We start from the raw sequence: 20,008 nt of genomic DNA, 5'->3' as shown, positions 1-20,008 counted from the left end.
AGTTAAATGCGGCACGCAAGGATATCGAATACATCTGTTGTAAAAATAGCTAATGATACTGATCGCAACGAATCATTTAAGTTTCAGCCAAGTTAGGCAGCCGCGAAATGCCGTTAAGCGACATTATTGAATCGGAGCTAAGGACGAATGCCTTTCTAGTAACTCGTAGTACTAAAACTCCAGGAATATCTGTTACTTTTAGTTAATTAAAGTTATGGTTAAAATTCGATGCCAGTAGAGGTATGTGGTGTTAATAGGCCGAGAATCTTCGGTTAGCATCTGCTAATTTATAATGAACCAGGTACGTTTTTTTATCCAATTAAAGAGCTGTGAATTCGGATTAAATTTTGTTTTGTGTTTCGACAAGATTTCTTACAGGCAGGAATTAAAGGCCAGAAGGGAGTGTTTGGAATCTCAATAGCTTTAGTTTTAATTAAGGAATATAGATTTCACCATCATTTTACTACCATGAAAAAATTCGTGTGTATTGCTCAAAAGTGCCATTTTAAGTGCGTTTCTATCTATCTATATATCTAAAAGAGAAAGTGTGTGGGTATGTTCCGTATAGGCTCCGAAACGGCTGGACCGATTTCAATGAATGAAACTTTCAGGGAATCTCCAGATTGACCTGGCGAGTAATCCTGTAAAGTTTGGTGACGATCGGAGCAGTCCTATTTTTGAAATGTCAAACTGTCAAATACAGCTTTTATTTACTATGATGATATTCTATTGTTGGGTATACATGGGTGTAGATAATGATCTTCACCCGCTCTAAAAGAGAATAGAAGAGAATGAATACGGAGAGAAATAAATGATTTAATATATTATGAGACTTAAATTAAAAATTTAATGATGTAATTTTATAATTTAAATAAAATAAAGCAAAATCTAGCCCGGCGAAGCGAACTGGGTACGCTAGTAATATAAATGTTTTCCGTGTGGTGACACTAACGGCAGCAAAGAATACGGTTTTTACAACTCCTCTTCTCCGCGGGTGTCGTACGAGGCGACTAAGGAAACATAACGGAGAACGGGTGTCCTCCGTGCTACTACTACGATCTACTGCGTCTGCGCAGTGTTCTTATTTTGGCTAACCTTTTCCTTGAAAGAGGCCTTTGGTCCAGTAGTTGATAGGCTATTGTTATTGAAGAGGTTCTTGGAGATATTTATAACCGACTTCAAAAAGGAGGATGTTCTCAATTCGTTGGAATCTTTCTTTTTTATGTACGTTACCCGATTACTCGAACATGCCTGAACCGATTTGAAAAAATCTTTTTGTTTTAAAGGCCATGCGTTTCAGGTGGTCCCATTTAAAATTTATCGAAATCGGTCGAGCTGTTATCAAAATATCAACAATAATGTAAACCAAAGTAGCAAATTTTTTTTCTCTTTAGTTCCTAGGCGTATGTTGAAGTCGGTTTTATTTTTTAATTTAAAAATAATTTACTACGGAAAATTTACAAATGTTAAATTGCCAAATTGTCCCTAAAAGTATAACGCGGGATTGACCACTGCACGAAGCCCGTCGTCAAAACAAAATATAAAATCTGTCTTTGTTCTTGAAACAAATATCTAAATATTCTTTTTAAAAATAAATAATATTAATCTTTAAATTCTAACCGTATCACTCCTGCAGAGATCTTTAACACATCTATATATTTGTGATAAGTTCGATGTTCACGTTATATAAAGATAATACGTAAATATTCACACATCTTGGCAAACGACATAAGTCAAACTAACATGTTCAACAGCGTTGTATAACAAAAACAATGCTATAATATACCTATGTACCTAACATGTGAGAATTTTCCCGAAAGGCGTTATAAAAATGTGAAATTCTTTATATTGTCGTTCACGAATTCTGTCGAAACGTGAACAAAGCGACATAAAACTGAACTTTCACAATGTTCACGCGCAGATTGTCTTAAATATTGTTATTGTGTGTTCTATAACCTTTTTGATGAATGCGTGGTTGATACTGGTCACTAGAATTTACTAGACATACTAAACTGACTTACTGAAGCGGCCATAGCCCAATGGTTAGGACTTCGCCTTCACTCTCGGGAGGCCGAGTTCGAATTTCAGCACGCACCTCTAACTTTTCTAAGTTATTATTAAAAATATTACTTGCTTCAACCGTGAAGGAAAACATCGTCAGAAAACCATCATGTCTGAGAGTTCTACATATTGTTCTCAAAGATGTGTGGATTCCACCAATCCGCTCTGGGCCAGCGTGGTGGACTACTGCCATAACCCCTTCTCATTATAGGACCCGTACCCTGTAGTGGGCCGGTAATGGTTTGATATGATGATAATGAAAGTTATTTGACGGCCCATTGGCGCAGTTTGCAGCGATCCTGCTTTCTGAGCCCCAGGACGTGGGTTCGATTCCCACTACTGGAAAATGTCTGTGTGATGAGCATGTATATTTTTCAGTGTCTGGGTGTTTCTATGTATATTTTAAGTATTTATGTATGTTATTCATAAAAATATTCATCAGTTGTCTTAGTACCCATAACACAAGCTACGCTTACTTTGGAGCTAGATGGCGATGTGTGTATTGTCCTAGTATATTTATTTATTTATTTAAATATATTTATTATTATTGATTTCAAGTCAAACATGCTTACCAATGGACCAACGAGTTAGTTATTTTCATTCTACAGCACCTCTTGTACCAGTTATTTACGATTGCAAATAAACGATTAGAGGGAATTTGAGAAGCATAACAAGTACAAAACGAGTGTGCTGCTGTATGTCCGAGCCTGCGTCGCAACGAAAGCCGCATACCGATCTAGTTACGTAAGGGTAATTTTTTTTGCGCTACTTGTCTCACTTTTCCCCGAGGCCTACCCGCCCTGTGTTATATCATTCGCTTTTGTATGTTACGATTAAGACACGATGTTGAAACTATTTTTTTACTAACGGTTGCCCGCGAGTATTATTCTGTGTATTGGAGCTGAAGCTCCCAGATTTTACTTAGAAAGACCACAGTTTATTTTTTAATTTATTTATAAAGAGCACTAACAAAATGCATATTACACGTTTTTAAACATAGCACACACACAAAAAGAAGTACTGATATGCACGTCAATAAGTGCACATAGACTTCATATGCCTTCAACACGACGAAAAAGTGGAAGTGTCAGTAAAAACTTAAATACTTGACGTTTCAAGCTTGCTGATAAAGTAGGCGTACGTTTATAACAATGTATTTTGAATTTAGAAAATATTGTGGAGAACTTTCAGGCATGCAGTTCTTCACGGTGTTTTCACCGTTAAAGTACCTAAATGATTTTAATTTGCTTAAAACGCATATTAGTTGAAACTCGCTTGTTTAGGTTTCAAGATCCAGAACATTTTTTCAGTACCTCTACACCATATTGATGTCGTATCGTATAAAGGAATTATTTATAAGCTGATAATGCTCATAGTAAACAACTAGGTCGCGTTTTGTAATTATTTTAGAAGTTGGCAATGTAGATTTTCTTTTATACTATTTTTTTGGTACGGCCTAATCTCATACAGTTATAAAAGGCTTGATTAGTTTAATCTCTATTTCAAAAGCAACAAGTAATAAAATTATAGTAATAATGTTTCAAAGTGACTTGTATTACCCAAGCTGATCTCACATGTGTTCGCGTCTTCTTGCACACAGCTGTCTCAAAATGATTTTTGAAATCTATGTTTTATGAAAAGCATTGAGTATCCTGTAAAAATTTACGTGTTATGTATGCGCAGCTGTTAGAGATTGCAAAGGGTATTTAAATTCTTCTCTTTTTTCCAAATTCACGGCAAAAAAATATCGCTTAGTAATATAGCATTGCAGCGAGACTTCGCATCGAAATGTGCTTTTATTAAACTAGCATAATTCTTCTAGACTAACACGGTTTCATGGGGGACAGAGCGCTTAGTTGCCATTGTATAAGAATTTTTCACCGTCATATCTGCGATCTATAGAAAAGAGATATAGAGAAAATAACATACAATAACCTACAAAGCTGATCCAATGTGTTTAAAGGCCGTGTTGCCGTAAATGTGTTTTGATAATATGATCCAATGTGGTTTAAAGGCCGTGGACAAGATAGTGTAGGTACTACTAGGTAACTATTATTTTAATCTGTGTGTTTAACAACCTGCGCTTAAAGCAGTATTTTTTCAAATGACTAAAGGGCTCTCCCAACCGGATGGTATTGCCCGTAACGACTAAGGGGCGGTGATTTTAGTAGATGGTCATATTTTGCATGTAATGTACGCATCTAAGTGCCACCTATGTGCCTATTCGAATAAGGAAATATTTGACTTTGACTTTGACTATGGTAATAGCACAGAGGAAAGGATGAAGACTTCTGCCCGTTCTTCGTTATATTCCCTCAGTCGCTTCATACGACGCCTGCGGAAAAAGTAGTGGTGGTGACAACTGTATTTTTATCTGCCATCACAATATGGCATATACCTTGACGTTCCTAAAACAAGGTTTATAATCTTGAAAAAAAAAACGTCATCAATTGTAAATGAAATGAATGCGCGTGCGTTACGTGCGGGGCTTTCATCGCGATCAGATGTATGAGCAGCTTTACTCGAGCTTGCTACACTTGTGTCATTATTATAATTAATCCAACCATAATGTGTAGTATTCACATGAGATGACATGAAGATCAGTGCTCATGTGTAGAAATGGATGCGCTTGCGACTTATTGAATTACACAAGCGCTTAATTAGGCTTTATCTAATTAACTAACTTACGTTAGCAAATACGGTTGACTTTGAAGTTTATGAGAACCGCAAAATTCACATGGAAGTAAAATAATTCTGTATACGTATGTATCTACAATAATGGTCTTGATGACAAATGTATACAAGTTATTACATTCATCATCCATTACCACAGGTGTTCCCTCAGAGTTTAAGGTTTACACCGTAGTCCACCACGCTGGTCCAGTGTGGATTGGTGGGCTTTATACGCCTTTGACACCACGAACCAGTGGCAGTGTCAGTTCAAACTAATATACTGACATTTCAAAAGTGCTTATAAGTTAGCGTACTTGAAATCAATGTATTTTGAATTTAATGAACTAAGAAAATATTGTGGGGAACTTTAGAATATTATGTAGATATCTGAGATATCTACATAATATGCAGGTTTCCTCACGATTTTTTTCTTCACCTTCGCCTTAATTCCTTAAAACGCACATAACTTAGAAAAGTTAGAGGTGCGTGCTGGGATTCGAACTCAGGCCCTCAAACACTTTTGAGTCCTACCCAATGCGCTATCACCGCTTCATATTTGAACTTATAATTTAAATTAATTATGGTCTAATTTTGACCAATGGGCGAGCACTGGTATTAAGTTAAAGCAGATATCTCTTCCCCTCGGACCTCGATCAGGAGTAGACGCGTAAACTGTGTTAATTTCAATTTTTATTTTGTATAATTTTTATTCTAAATTAGTAGAGTAATTCATTCAATATATTAGGCGTGCATAAGTGTTAAGGAGTTGTATGAAACGTAGTGGCGATAATTAAAAACCCGCTCGACGCCATTGCTGTTACACGCACCGCCCCTGCAGCGCAGCCATCTTGCGGTGGGTGTGACATAGCTGCTCACGCGCCGCCTTTTTCGAAACCATTTTGGACGGAGGTGAATCGACTATTGCTGCCCTGGTACTGCGACGTTGATACTGATAAAACTAGACACACACAATTCTGCATTCTTCGGTTCCGTGTGTAGCTCAGACCATCCACAACATAGATACTGCAAAATAGAGAGGGCTTCTTTGCTTCTCTGTTTCATTTATTATTTATTTATTTTTTATTTTTTTTTGTGCCTTTTTCTTCGTCTCTGGTCCAATAAGGATGATGGATAAATCTCTGTCAGAAACCAACTTAGATGGTATTTGCAGTAAAGACACCACACCACCAAATTTCACATCGCTTCGATACAAAAGAAAACGGGATGAGGTTGGCTCTGCAGATTTTAGGATCTTCCAGGAAGAGATGAGAGATATGATCAAATCACTTTTTTCCGTGCAGGAACAAGAGTTAAAAAAGATTGCCCCCACACTCAAGGATATACAACAGTCGTATCAAAATATTGAGAAAACGATTGCATTCTTGTCTGCACAGAATGAAGAATTTAAAGAAAAAATTTTTAAGTTGGAAACTCAAGTTAAGGAAGACAGAACGTATATTGGTGTTTTAGAAGAAAAAATAGAGGACTTACAGAGAGGAAGTAGAAAATCAAATTTTGAAATAAAAAATGTTCCAAAGAAAAGTAATGAAACGAAGGAAGATTTAATTGAAATGGTCAATTGTTTGTCAAAATGTGTTGGTAGTAGCTTAACTAATGCGAATATAACAGACATATATAGAGTGCGTGGGAAAAGAGAGGGCATTACTAACACACCAATCGTTGTTGAAACCTCTTCTACCATACTTAAGTCTGATATCTTGAGGTTGTGTAAAATGTATAATGTTAAACACAAATCTAAATTGTGTGCCAAAAATCTAGGATTCCGCACCTCAGAAGACACTCCTATATTTGTATCAGATCAGCTTACCCCTAAGGGAGCCCGTCTTTATTTTCTTGCTCGTGAACTGGTGAAAACGAAGGCATACCGATTCTGCTGGACAGCGTTTGGGAAAATTCATGTAAGAAAGGACGAAAACTCCCCTATCATTACTATAAAAGATGAAGCTCAGATCTCATACCTATTACGTGGAGCATGACTAAGACACTTTGTTATTATTAATTTATTTTTATTAACACTAAATCTAGTTTTAAACTGCTGGTCAACTAATTTTTATTTGCTTTTTAAAAATATGTTACACTACTACAATACACACACTTGCACTCAAACATCAAACACATTACACTACAAGAATATTGATATAGTCCCGTTCAAACACACGCGTCATCATCAGTGGCTTAGCCACACACAATTCATGCTAAGAGTCATTGCATCCAGTCTTTTTCTATTAAATTATGGATAACACATCACTAACTCAATCCGACCTAGACAATGCAGAAATTTCGCAGGCAGTGATATGTGAAATATCAGATCTTCCAAAGCATATTAGTATTAATAACAAAGGTCTTACTGTCCTTTCTCAAAACATTAGAAGTATTTATCGTAACTTTGATGACTTTTGTGTGACCTTGTCCCAGTTAAATCACGAACCTGATGTTTTGATTCTTACTGAATGCTGGCTGAGCCAAAATAAGCCTATTCCTCAACTGAGAAATTACATCTCTCATAATTCTACTATGCATTTAAACCAAAATGATGGTGTAGTTGCCTATACTAAAAATACAATCAATGTTAATGTTAAAGAAGTTCAGCTAGTGCATGCATCATGCTTACAATTAGTAACAAATAACAACAATGTCATATTAGGCATCTATCGCTCGCCATCTCATAACAGTGCTGATAGTTTTATTGAATCTCTTAACTCGCATTTAGAAAATATTAAATCCTACAAGAATATCACAATAACTGGTGACATAAATATAAATATTATTTCAAAACTTACTGAACACACGTACGAACGCAATAATAGAACAAATTACCTTAATATGCTCACTCTTCATGGTTTACTTCCAGGTCATTTACTACCAACTAGGGAAGATAATTGCTTGGATCACTGTATGCTTAAATTAGAGAAAACCAAACGTAGTGCTTTTATAGCTGTACTCAATACTACTGTTACTGACCATGCCATGCAACTTCTTCACTTATCAAATATAGTTGGTAGCAAATATAGATGTTCAAAGATCAAGACAATTACTGACTTTAATGAAGCACTCAAGAGTCTTGCTAATAAAAACATCTCTATACTACTACATTGCGATAACCCTAATATATTAATTGAAGAATTAACAAATAAAATTAAAGATTCTCTAGACGAAAATACAAGAACTTTAATAATTCCTAAATGTAAACGTATTATTAAACCGTGGATAACTCCAGGAGTCCTGCGTTGTATAAGGCACAGAAATAAGTTACAGAAAAGTTTTCGTGCTAATTCTTTTGATGGTAACTTAAAAATTGTTTACAAAAGATATCGCAACCATTGTAATAACTTAATTAAAAAACTAAAACGTAAATTTGAAAAAGACCAGTTGAATAAATCTACAAAAAATTATAAAGCACTTTGGAAGAACATTAAAAGTTTTACTAATCTGAATATCTCAAAAAATAAAAATACGGATCTCCTAAGTATTAAGCCTTCCCCTTCTGAATCTGTTAATCTTGTTAATACATATTTTGCTGGTGTTGGAAAAAAACTGGCCGAGAATATCCTTCTAAATAATCCGCAACAAAAGCCACCTAGGCTCATCACCTCTAACTACTCCCATTATTCATCATTTGGCCTCCTTGAAACTGATTTTAAGGAAGTTAGTGACATACTTGTGAATCTAAAAACGGGTAGTGCATCAGGGTGGGACAATGTCCCAACAGAATTTCTTAAACTAGCTAACAATTTGATTGCTCCCATCATTGCGCACTTTGTTAATCGTTGCTTCAGTACAGGAAATTTTCCTGCTATCTTAAAAAAATCGATTGTTACACCAGTCCATAAGGGGGGAACCACTAATGATGTTAGTAACTTTAGACCGATCTCAGTATTACCTGCTATCTCCAAAGTTCTTGAAAAAATAATCAACATACGACTGCTTAATTATTTAGAACAACGCAATATATTATCTGAATGCCAATACGGATTCAGACGAGGTAAGTCTACAGAAGATGCTGTATCAGCACTTAGTACTCTCATCGTAAAACAGTTAGATAGCAATAAAAAATGTCTCACAGTCTTCCTTGATCTTAGAAAAGCTTTTGATACTGTTTCGGTGCCCATTCTTATCAAAAAACTCGAATCTATTGGTGTAAGGGATACGATATTGTCTTTGTTTAAGAGCTATCTGAGTGAGCGTACCCAAGTAATCAAGATTGATGGATATATTAGTAGGGAGATAGATATTAATTATGGCGTCCCCCAGGGTAGTGTTTTGGGTCCAACCTTATTTTTAATCTATATCAATGAGCTGTGTAATCTAAAGCTACAACATGGACAAATCTTCTCATACGCAGATGACACTGCCATTGTGTTCACTGGCAACTCTTGGGAAGAAGTTCACAGTCATGCTGAGAGAGGGCTCAGGGACATTTCTAAGTGGCTGGTATGGAATCTTTTGACGCTTAATACAGAAAAAACTAAATATATGTGTTTTACTATCCGTGAATGTACACAACCAGGTCAACATCTTAAACTTAAGATTCATACATGCGGACAGTTACGCAATGACGCGATCTGTGACTGCCCGGTTATACAGAAAGTTTCGACTATTAAGTACCTCGGTGTAGTGCTAGATCAACGAATGACTTGGTATTTTCATATAGATTTAGTCTCTAACAGGATCAGGAAACTAATATGGATATTCAAAAGCCTGAGACATATAGCTTCTAAAAAAATTTTGAATACGGTGTACATAACTCTTGTTCAATCAATTATATGCTACTGTATAACAGTCTGGGGTGGTGCAGCCAAAACGAAATTTATTGAGCTAGAGAGAGCCCAACGATCTCTTTTAAAAGTAATGTTCTTTAAATCTTATCTGTTCCCTACTTCACAACTCTACTCCACCTCTGGGATACTTTCAGTCAGGCAGCTATATGTTTTGAACATAGTTCTTAGAAGGCACAAATCTTTACCGTTTATAGCTTTAAATAAACGTAATCGATTTGTTGTGGCAAAACCTCTTCGCACCAGAACTGTTTTTGCGCGAAATCAATATTTCTCGCAATCAAGTTACTTATATAACACGATTAACAGAAAACTTAAAATATATCCGCAAAAATTGCATGCATGCAAAGAAATATTAAATAAATTTCTATTAACATTAAATTATAATGAAGTGGAATCGCTATTAAAACGCATAATTTAATATTAAAACAATTATAGAGGTTAAAACACACACACACACGCACGCACACGCACACGCACACGCACACGCACACGCACACACACACACACCCACACGCATACTCACACCCTCACGCATACTCACAAACACGCACGCGAATTACTTTACACTTTAAATATATTGTAATGTCATTTTTCTTTAATGTTCATTTTTTAGTTAACTTAATTTCTTCTGTTAAGATGTCTATTATTTTTAATATCAACTCAAATATTTTTGTTTGTATACCTACCCTCGTTTTTATGTTTATTTCTTGTTATGGAAGAGCGGTGTCTTCTGACACAGGGGTAGTAATACTACCCTTAAAAGAAGGCTCCAGCCATTAGTGTTCAAAGTAATTTTATTTACCCAAATAAACTATTTTTATTTTTTTTATTTTTATTTATTTTATATCTGGTGCATAAACTTAATATAAACTGTTAGCTTACATAACTGGCTTAAACGAAAGCTAGTTCAAAGTTGTCAGGTAAACGAACTGAAGATGGCACCGTCGTTTAACCATGACCTTCGCCTAGTGTTTGTTACATTAATAAGTCATGGAGCTGTTGTTGAGGTAAACAGCTGTTATTTTACTATCTCTATATCTTTATATCTTATCTATCGTTTTGTTTTATTACTAGCTGTTTTCCGCAACTTAAATCGTGTTTGTTGTGGGTTTTTATGGTCGTTTAAAGCAATAATTAAAGGCCCACCTGATTTTATGTGGAAAACCGATGCGTATAGACAGATTAACTATTTTCTTCCAGAAATCTTTCTCCGTCCACGCTACACACCTTTGGAACTTACTACCAGAACATATTAGACACTGCCGATCGGTGCACTCTTTTAAACACAATGTAAAGGAGCATTATCTATCGTTGTCATAGTATATTTATCACTGTTTACTTATTATAGATATATATTTATATTTATATTATATAAATATTTTTTATATTATTTTTATGTATTTTGTATATATAGTATATTCAAATGTTATTGTATTAGTATGTAGAATTTTGTTATTATTTAGATATATTAAATATACTTAGTAGTTATGAAGTATATTGTACCTTTATTTGACCTATACCACAATTAAATCTTCTTACTCACATCCTGGGGTAGCTGGAAGAGATCTCTTATAGAGATAAGCTTTCCTTTGTACACTTCATGTATCTTATGTTCACAATCACAATTTATGGTACGTAAATAATAAATAACTAAATAAATAAAATTAACACTTCGCAGGGCATGCAAAGAGTACGTAGTACAATTTGCCGCCATATATGTCAACCTGAGGAGTTGCTAAGCCGCATATGCTTGTGATTGCACCACCAACGAAGCCTTCCAGTTCGGAACACAGCAATTCTGGAACACATGCATGCTAGAACATATTTAAGGGGATTTAGGTTGAATTTACATGCACAAAAGACTTTCTATATAATTATATTGGACGGCCGATTGGCGCTGTGGGCAGCGACCCTGCTTTCTGAGTCCAAGGCCGTGGGTTCGATTCCTACAACTGGAAAATGTTGGTGTTTTGAACATGAGCGTTTTCCAGTGTCTGTGTGTTTATATGTATTTTATAAGTATTTATGTATAATATTCATAAAAATAAATAAATAAATAAATATACTACGACAATACACACATCGCCATCAAGCCCCAAAGTAAGCGTAGCTTGTGTTATGGGTACTACGATGACTGATGAATATTTTTATGAATAATATACATAAAATACTTATAATATATAGATAAACACCCAGACACTGAAAAACATTCATGTTCATCACACAAACATTTTCCAGTCGTGGGAATCGAACCCACGGCCTTTGACTCAGAAAGCAGGGTCGTTGCAAACTGCTCGAATGGGCCGTCAAAAATATTCATCAGCTATCTAAGTACCCATAACTAAAGCTTCGCTTACTTTGGGGGCTAGATGGCGTTGTGTGTATTGTCGTAGTATATTTATTTATAATATATATTTATGTTGTATGGATGAGTTAAGCATTGCCCTATCTGGAGCTTGCCAATCGGGAATTTATTTTAGTGGACCCAGTTTAAAAAAACGAATGTACAAAATGAGTCGAGTAAAAATAACCTTGAGTCGGACCGGTTGACAGTAGAAAGGGCGTAGAACTCGCATTTCAGTTCAAACTAACAGCACGATACTGTATTTCACTTATATTACGCTTTATAACCCACATAATCCTACTATCCTACTATCATACTATCCTACTAATATTATAATTGTGAAAGTGTAGATGTTTGTTACTCAATCACGCAAAAACGGCTGAACGGATTTGGATAAAATTTGGCATGCATGTATGGAAAAGAAGTAAGGCTACCTTTTATCCCGATTCTTTATGTAGCTCGCGAGGGAAAATTGTTTACGAGCTAAGCCGCGGGCAGAGAGCTTTGGTATTTGGTATACATGTCACCTATGCTATGTACTTTCTATTCCGATCGCTCAAATAGTTCCAGTGGTAGTATTTAAAATTGATAAAGATTTTAAACTAAGATTTTTGTGGTTAATCAACATTTCTTTAATATAGTTAACGGGTACATACCACGATAATATTTTTTGGATTTTTTTGATAAAAATTGATAACGAACGAAGCTTTAGAAACAATTCTGAAGTCCACGTAGACGAAGTCGCGGGCAGAAGCTAGTATTTACTTAAATCTTTCTAGAGCTGTTTGTGAGTGTATACTGTGTGACTATTTCACATCTTTCTTCCATCTTTTATATATAACTATACTATCTAGGGCTGTTACCTGCGTTCTTCGTCCGCATTTATTACGTTTTTTTACAAAACTCACTTGTTTTCCTGGGATAAAACAACTTTAGAACTACTAGCCGTCAATCACTGGATTATATATTTTTTTAAAGTAAACCAAATATTGGTACTTTTAAATCAAGAATATACAGTCACCTTATATGCTAGCAGGGTCTTATTGTAGTAATATATCTTCAAGTGTGTAAAACATACTAACATACCTACTTATTCCAGGTCATAGCGTGCCATTTTGGATTGCATAATTGTACCATCAGATGAGATAGTAGTCAAGCGTGAACTAATCTTATAATAAATGCTTTATTAAACTGATAAAATCGAGGACATCAACTGTTTACTAAGAGTCTATATCGACCTTAAGTGGTTTGTATTTATAAATGTAAAGCTGTAAAGTTCAAGGTTATAGCCCTCAATGTAAAACAGCTATAACATATATATGTTTATGCTTTAACGTGTAAATAAATAAATATGCAATTCAGCGCCTTGCATTAAACATCTTGTTGTCCAAATATAAGCGTAATTATTTGTAATAATAATTTTATAAATATTTTTGTGATCGGAAAAGATTAAAGAAACTTTATATGGGGATGGAATTTTAATGTGAGGTGATATGCATATTTTTACTGTTTAACATGTATAATATGAAATTTTACGCTCATTAATTACATAGTGTAAGAGTTTTATTGAAAAATAAACTATAACGATATTTGAACCACCTTTGAAATAAAAAAAAGTACTTAGTACCTACAACAAAATTCATTTATTTCAAGTAATTTTTATATAAGCACTTTTAAAACGACAACTTTATGATTCTACCACCGGTTTTGAAAGCATCAAACATCGAGCAAAGCGGATTCTACCGAGAGGAGCCGACCAGGAACTCAGCAGTTGCTCTTTTCCAACATCATTTAACAATTTTACAATCATTGTTCTATCTTGTGTGTGATGAAAGCGGAACGGCTTGCTTCCAGACAACCTTGTCATCAAGAAATTCATCATCGATGTTTTAGATGTCATCTTCATTATATGACATTTTTTTTATGCCAACATTTTAATAAATAACTAAGAAAAGCGTACTTAAAATTTTGGTTAGAGGTAGCCTTCACTTAAAATATTAACAAAAATAGCATTATTTGTTTCGCAGTAAACAACTAAATAAATTATTAATAGCTTAAGGTCTTTCAATTCAATGTGAAGTGTAATGTGAAGACCGCTACAGACACAGAGCGGCACCTCCTCTGCTCTTCTCTGTTCTCTTCTCTGTCTGCGAAGTGTTGCTCTATCTATGGACGATAGTTCCGATTATCCCCAGATGGCTTACTTGGTCCGTCAATTACTGCTATAAAAAAGTGAGATAAAGTGTTGCTTCCTTTTCTTTCAGGTGCTTTGTCTGGTGCTGGCGACAGGGATGGCTGCGAGGCATCGGCCACGCGTGCAGCAGCCCGTAGACGAGTACGACTACGAGCCTCAGGCGCAGGAGAGAGGGGGACAGGTAAACCTAACTTGCTGATTACCTTAAGGTTTTCTTCTTCTTCTTCTTTCCCTAGGCTTGTCTCCCTACTTGGTCGGCCGGAACCTTGCGTTGTACGTAGTGCCACTGGTACGGCCCCCCGCTGGGTCGCTCCAGCCAGCCGAGCTCACTCCAGAAGCTTAGCAGGCCGCCCAGGTCGCCGAGTGCAAAAGTCTTCATCACCATCATAATTTTTACGAACTCCCTGGCGTAGCTAAGTCTCATAATTAGGAGGTGGGGGCAATTTGGATATTTATAACTTCCGAATTTTTTCTGAAGGCTGCGGCCGTGGTGTACGATGCGGTGTAGACACTATGGGATATGGGTTTAATATAACTGTAATACATTTATGCGTATGTAAGTTCTCCCGCTGCCATGTTAGACTTCATCATCACTCACCAACAGGTGGATTGCAGTTAAGGGCTAAGTTGTAGTGGTATAAAAAAAACTTCAACCGATCTATGTTCACGGCTGAACATATATCTTTTGTAGAGTTCTAAAACCCACGGTCCTGCGCCGCTTGTATCCAGTGGCTTCCAGCGATTCGCTTGATGTCGTCTGTCTACCTCGTTGGGGGTTTACCAACGCTGCATTTTCCAGCACGTTGGGACCACAAATTCCATTGGTTCTCCGAGCTATATGCCCCACCCATTGACTCTTCAGCTACGCGACTCGTTGAGCTATGTCGGTAACTCTAGCTCTGCTACGGATCGCCTCATTTGATCACGTATATATCCTACAAGCATAGCTCCCTCCAACACCTGCTGTATCCTACAAGGCTCAGAGTAAATACTCTGAGCCTTCTTATAAAGTCCATAGTAGTTTCAGAAGTAAAGGTCAGACACAAAAAACTAGTGGCATGCCCATATCAAATGCTCAACGTAAAACTGGTAGCGAATCTGGGTTAATGTAGACCTGTTTGAGGTTTGAAACTAAATCCGTAATTCAATAGTATGCGTGTATTCGTGTTACAAAGTACATACGTAACGACACTTTTGACTGAGCGTACATCACATGCACTTCTATATACTTGTCAAATCAGTTTGACAGAAAGCAGTCTTTTGTTATCGGGGCTTGGATTCGTGAGTGTTTGGGTTACATGGGATTCTTACCCACTAAAGCCCATGCACTTATTGAGAAACTCTAAAAACTCCTGAGAACTCATCAGTTCATACTTTTTCCGATGTCAGTGAGGGTAGGCTTGTTAGAAACGGTCAACTAACCTTACAGACTTCAACCAAAAGTTGCAGTCTTCCTGAGGTCACCCAGAGAGGGAGTAGGGGCTTTTGAATGAACAAGTCGGGATAGTAGTCACACCTCTTCTTTGTCTCCGAGCAGGATCGGCTCGCTACCGACCCCACTAAAGTAGTCCGGCGTCCTTCTATAAAAGTATTTTCAGAAGGAGATTGCTCTTCGCACTTTACCCACCTAGAATAGTATAGCAGCTCTTCTAAGTGGCTTCTAAATGTATATAGTTTTTCTGTTTAAAAATCTCTGTGTCCATTCGCTAGCCTCAGAGAACACGTTCAGCCGGCGACCACGGTTGTTATTACTAACATATGACATAAAGACATAAGATAGCCGGTGAAAGATAGATAGAAGATCGAATAGATAGAAGATAGAAGTTAAGGGCATTGATCTCCCTTTCGGAGAGATGTGCGTTTCAAATTGTTCGATTAAAGTATCACTTGCATTAAAAATTGAAATAAAGCATCGTGAGGAAGCCTGCATGCCTCAGAGTTAGGTAAATAGATGGATAGATACTTTATTGTACTAAACTTCATTAAAAACACACATACACAGACAAAATAAAATTTACACAAACATTGGTATGCATGGGTGGTATCCATAGGGTTATCCAATGCCTGTGACATCTACCATTTGGCCAGCATGGTGGACTACGGCCTAAGAAGAGATCCTTAAAACCTTACAATGGGCCGGTTAATGGGTTGGTGATGAGAACGATGACATTATAATCGGCAGTGGAATCTTAATATGCTAATGATAAAAATGAAACTGAATTCCTCAAAATATTCCTATCATTTCTTAAAAATAGTTAAATTTGTCGAAACGTCTTGTCGAGACTTGTTCGTGTACCACGAAAGTCTTAATATCACATCTTTAAATCTTAACCATTGTTGTGTATAATTCCAGGTTGTACTAGTAGCACCGGATGCCTACGAGGGTATCTACCAAGCGCAGGAGCGCGCTGACGAGGAGTACCAGCCCAGAGCCGAGTACCAGCCCAGAGCCGTGCACCGCGCGCCCCAGTCCAGGCCGAAGTCACAGAAACCTGTGCAGGAAGGACCAAAGCAACCGCCCGTGCAGACTATCAGAAACTATAATAAGGTGATTCCATTGTGACTTAGAAATAAACATTTTCCTCTCCCGAACTAACCTATTTTACCTACTTAGCTGGTGGCCGCGTTTTTCGTGCTCGTTATTACTGTTTTTTACCAATTCCGTGGAAACTATTTGTTTTCCCGGAATTATAAGTAGCCTATGGTACTCCGTCACTTCCTTTCTACTCCGTATTATTATTTTGAGCGTAAAGTAAAGACAGACAAATATGCAAATTTCTGCATTTAAAATATTAGTATATTTTTTATATTATTGACGGCCGATTGGCGCAGTGGGAAGCGACCCTGCTTTTTGAGTCCAAGGCCGTGAGTTCGATTCCCACAACTGGAACATGTTTTTGTGATGAACATGAATGTTTTTCAGTGTCTGGGTGTTTATCTGTACCTATATTATAAAGTATTTATTTATGTATATTATTAATAAAAATATTCATCAGTCATCTTAGTACCCATACGCTACGCTTACTTTTGGGCTAGATGGCGAGTTGTGTATTGTAGTAGTATATTTATTTATTTATTTAATATGTAAAATTATTCATAACAGAGAACGAAAAGCAGCGTCCGCTGTACTACTAGTACTATGCTACTATTGCGTGCTACATCTACTGCGAACCCCTGCCCAGCGTGGTGATTATGGGCATACCCTCCCTTGGAGAGGACTTTAGTGCAGCAGTGGACTGCTAAAGAGTACTCTATTGGTTAATAACTATAAAATGTTTCAACCTCCCTATATGTAAAACCTATTCAGTCTTCGCGTTTTAAGAAAAAGATAATAGGCATATTGTTAGCGTGTACAACTCAATACACATGTAGCGGTCTCCACATTACAGAACTAGATGGCGCCACAAAAATCCTGCATCACGCCAGCGAAGTGTTCACGAAGAATGCCTATATATACAACTCCCAGAAATGAATGTTCGGAACTCGGTCCCCGAGCTCGGTCCCCGAGATTACCCGCTCGGAGGAAGATGTTCCTATTGTAACGGTCGAGTGTATCGCCATAGCTCCCGTACACACAAACATCCTGTGACCTTAAACCAAAGTGGTAATTTCGGCAGCGACTTTCACCAATTTCAAAAGCTATAGATACAAAATAAAGCAAAATCTACAATTATTAATTTTCCGAACTTTGCCAGGATTGCGATTTCTTTGTTAAATACCTAATATGTACTACCCATGTGTGTGTTGATCTTTTTGGTTTAATATTATTGCGTATCCTTAATTAAAGATAGGTTTTTTATACCATTACAAGATAGCTCTTGACTGCAATCTCACCAGGTGATGATGCAGTCTAAGATGGAAGCGGGTAACCTGATAGAACACTTGGCGGCACTTTTATGTCCGTAGGGTGGTAACCATCCACGGCCGACGCCTCCCACCAGACCAGAGAAAATTCAGAAATTATAAAACCCAAATTGCCCCTCCTAGCCCGAATCCACCACATAAAAGATCACAGCGCACACCATGGCGCCAGAAAGATCTCCTAAATAAGATGATTAACAAACATATTTTTAATATAATTTCAGGTAAATGATGACGGTAGCTTCACTTTCGGCTACGAAGCAGCGGACGGATCTTTCAAAGAAGAAACCCGAGGCACTGACTGCGTTGTGCGCGGGAAATACGGTTACGTCGACCCCGATGGCAACAAACGAGAATTCACGTACGTGTCCGGAAACCCTTGCGACCCTAACAAACCCAACGAAGACGAAGAACCAGACTCTCCTGCAATTGATTCAGCGGAGAGAGATGACCCTGAACCCAACTACCCGTCGAGACCAGTGATCAGACCCACAACCGCCCGACCAGCGACTACCTACTTCCAAAACGACTTTAGGGACGCTGATGAAGAACCCGAAGAGGAACCCCTGCAGCAGTTCAGACAGCGCGTCGTTCAACGCCCACAGCCCGCCAGACCAGCGGCACGACCAGCGTACCAGGCCCAACAAATCGCTATCACTCCCCGCCCTGTGCCCGTAACTACTGCCAGAGCATTACCCCCAGCAACGACCTTCAGGCCACAAATCATTCAAGTCACTCCCAAACCACAAATCCAATACAGCCCCGAACCTCAATACTCTCCTTCTCCTGCTCCCGCTATTTCCTCCAACAGACCTGGGCAAATTGATTTCGCCGCAGAATTCGCTAAATTCCATCGCGACAATCAAGGGCCGTCCACTACACCAGCCGCACTAAACCTTGGCTCCAAGAGCACTCCCGCTTCGGCGAGCAATCCTCTATACTCGACTGAACTGGTCTACGATCCTTCCAGTGGTTCGTATGATACCCAGCTGTTCCAGTCTCTACCTCAAACTAAGGGAGAACTTAATCTCAACCAAAGACTTCAGCCATATGTCGCTCAGCAACAGCAACAGCAAAGACCCTTCAACCCGTCTCCACAGATTCCCTCTAATGCTCCTGTGTACAGGCAGCAGTATCAGGCCAATCCTCAGGAGATCTACCAAAGGCAGCAGTCTGAGTCGCAGTTCCAAAGCTCTCAACAGTTGTTTGCTCAACAGCAACAACTTCAGCAGTCCCAACTACAGAGAGACAGGGCGGCGGCGAGAGCTCAAGCTCAAAGGTTATCTCTTGCCCAGCCCCAGGCTCCGCAAAGAGCGGCGGCTCCGGCGCAGCAATACTACTACGTACCCCGAGGGGAGAGCCCTTCATCTGGTCAAATCGACGCGTTTTTGAGAGGGCACGGCATCCAGCTTTGAAGTGTTTAGTGTAATGAGCTAGATAGAACTATCGATCGACTGAGTCCATATAGCCATATGTTAATGTACAAGTGTAAAATATCGGTCGAGGAGTGCGGTGGAGTGAATATCTAGTTCCATGGACTGTGGCGGCGCCACAGGCCGCGAGTGTACATAGCTGTGTCTCAGTACCTTAAACTAAATCTTAGCGTAAGACTTAATTTTATTATTAATCGCGAACCATCTTTGTCCGAAGTCCACCACGTTCTTGATATGGACGTTTTTGTAAAATTGCAATACCAATTTTTTGTAATATTTTGTTTTTTAATAAATTATATTTTTATTGAAAAGATTGTTTTTTTTAAACATTAGATTAAGCTTGAAAACAAAAATCCATGCTTATATTATAACCGCGATAGTGTTTGTTTGTTACATTAATTTAATATGATATTGTGTATTTGTAAGCTCACTGGTTTGTTACCTTTGACCACATCATCCACTGCACCTATCTTGATGAAATTGGTCGCATATAGCTTGCATTCATGAACACAGATAACTTCTTATCTCAGAAAAGTACCCGTGGTTCATTCCCGAAGAAATAGAAAAAAATCCCTTACTTTAAAAATTTCCTTCGTTACTTATACTTATAAAGCCTTTACAGCTTAAACGATCATTGCAAAAT

General features: G+C 37.7%; 1 protein-coding gene across 1 annotated transcript in view; it reads left to right on the top strand.

Annotated features, from left to right (window-relative positions):
• Positions 1–19,623, top strand: part of LOC120627652 (RNA polymerase II degradation factor 1-like) — a 64,558-nt gene extending 44,935 nt beyond the window's left edge. The window contains exons 2-4 of the mRNA XM_039895665.1: positions 14,142–14,252; positions 16,425–16,619; positions 18,157–19,623. Coding sequence (XP_039751599.1) covers positions 14,142–14,252; positions 16,425–16,619; positions 18,157–19,347 — 1,497 coding nt within the window. The 3' untranslated portion in view covers positions 19,348–19,623. The remainder of the gene's footprint in view (positions 1–14,141; positions 14,253–16,424; positions 16,620–18,156) is intronic.
• Positions 19,624–20,008: the final 385 nt, after the last annotated feature.

Source organism: Pararge aegeria, chromosome 11 (assembly GCF_905163445.1).
Source record: "Pararge aegeria chromosome 11, ilParAegt1.1, whole genome shotgun sequence".
Lineage (NCBI taxonomy): Eukaryota > Metazoa > Arthropoda > Insecta > Lepidoptera > Nymphalidae > Pararge > Pararge aegeria.
Note: the sequence above shows the minus strand (reverse complement) of the source record. Positions and strands in the feature narration are given on the sequence as shown.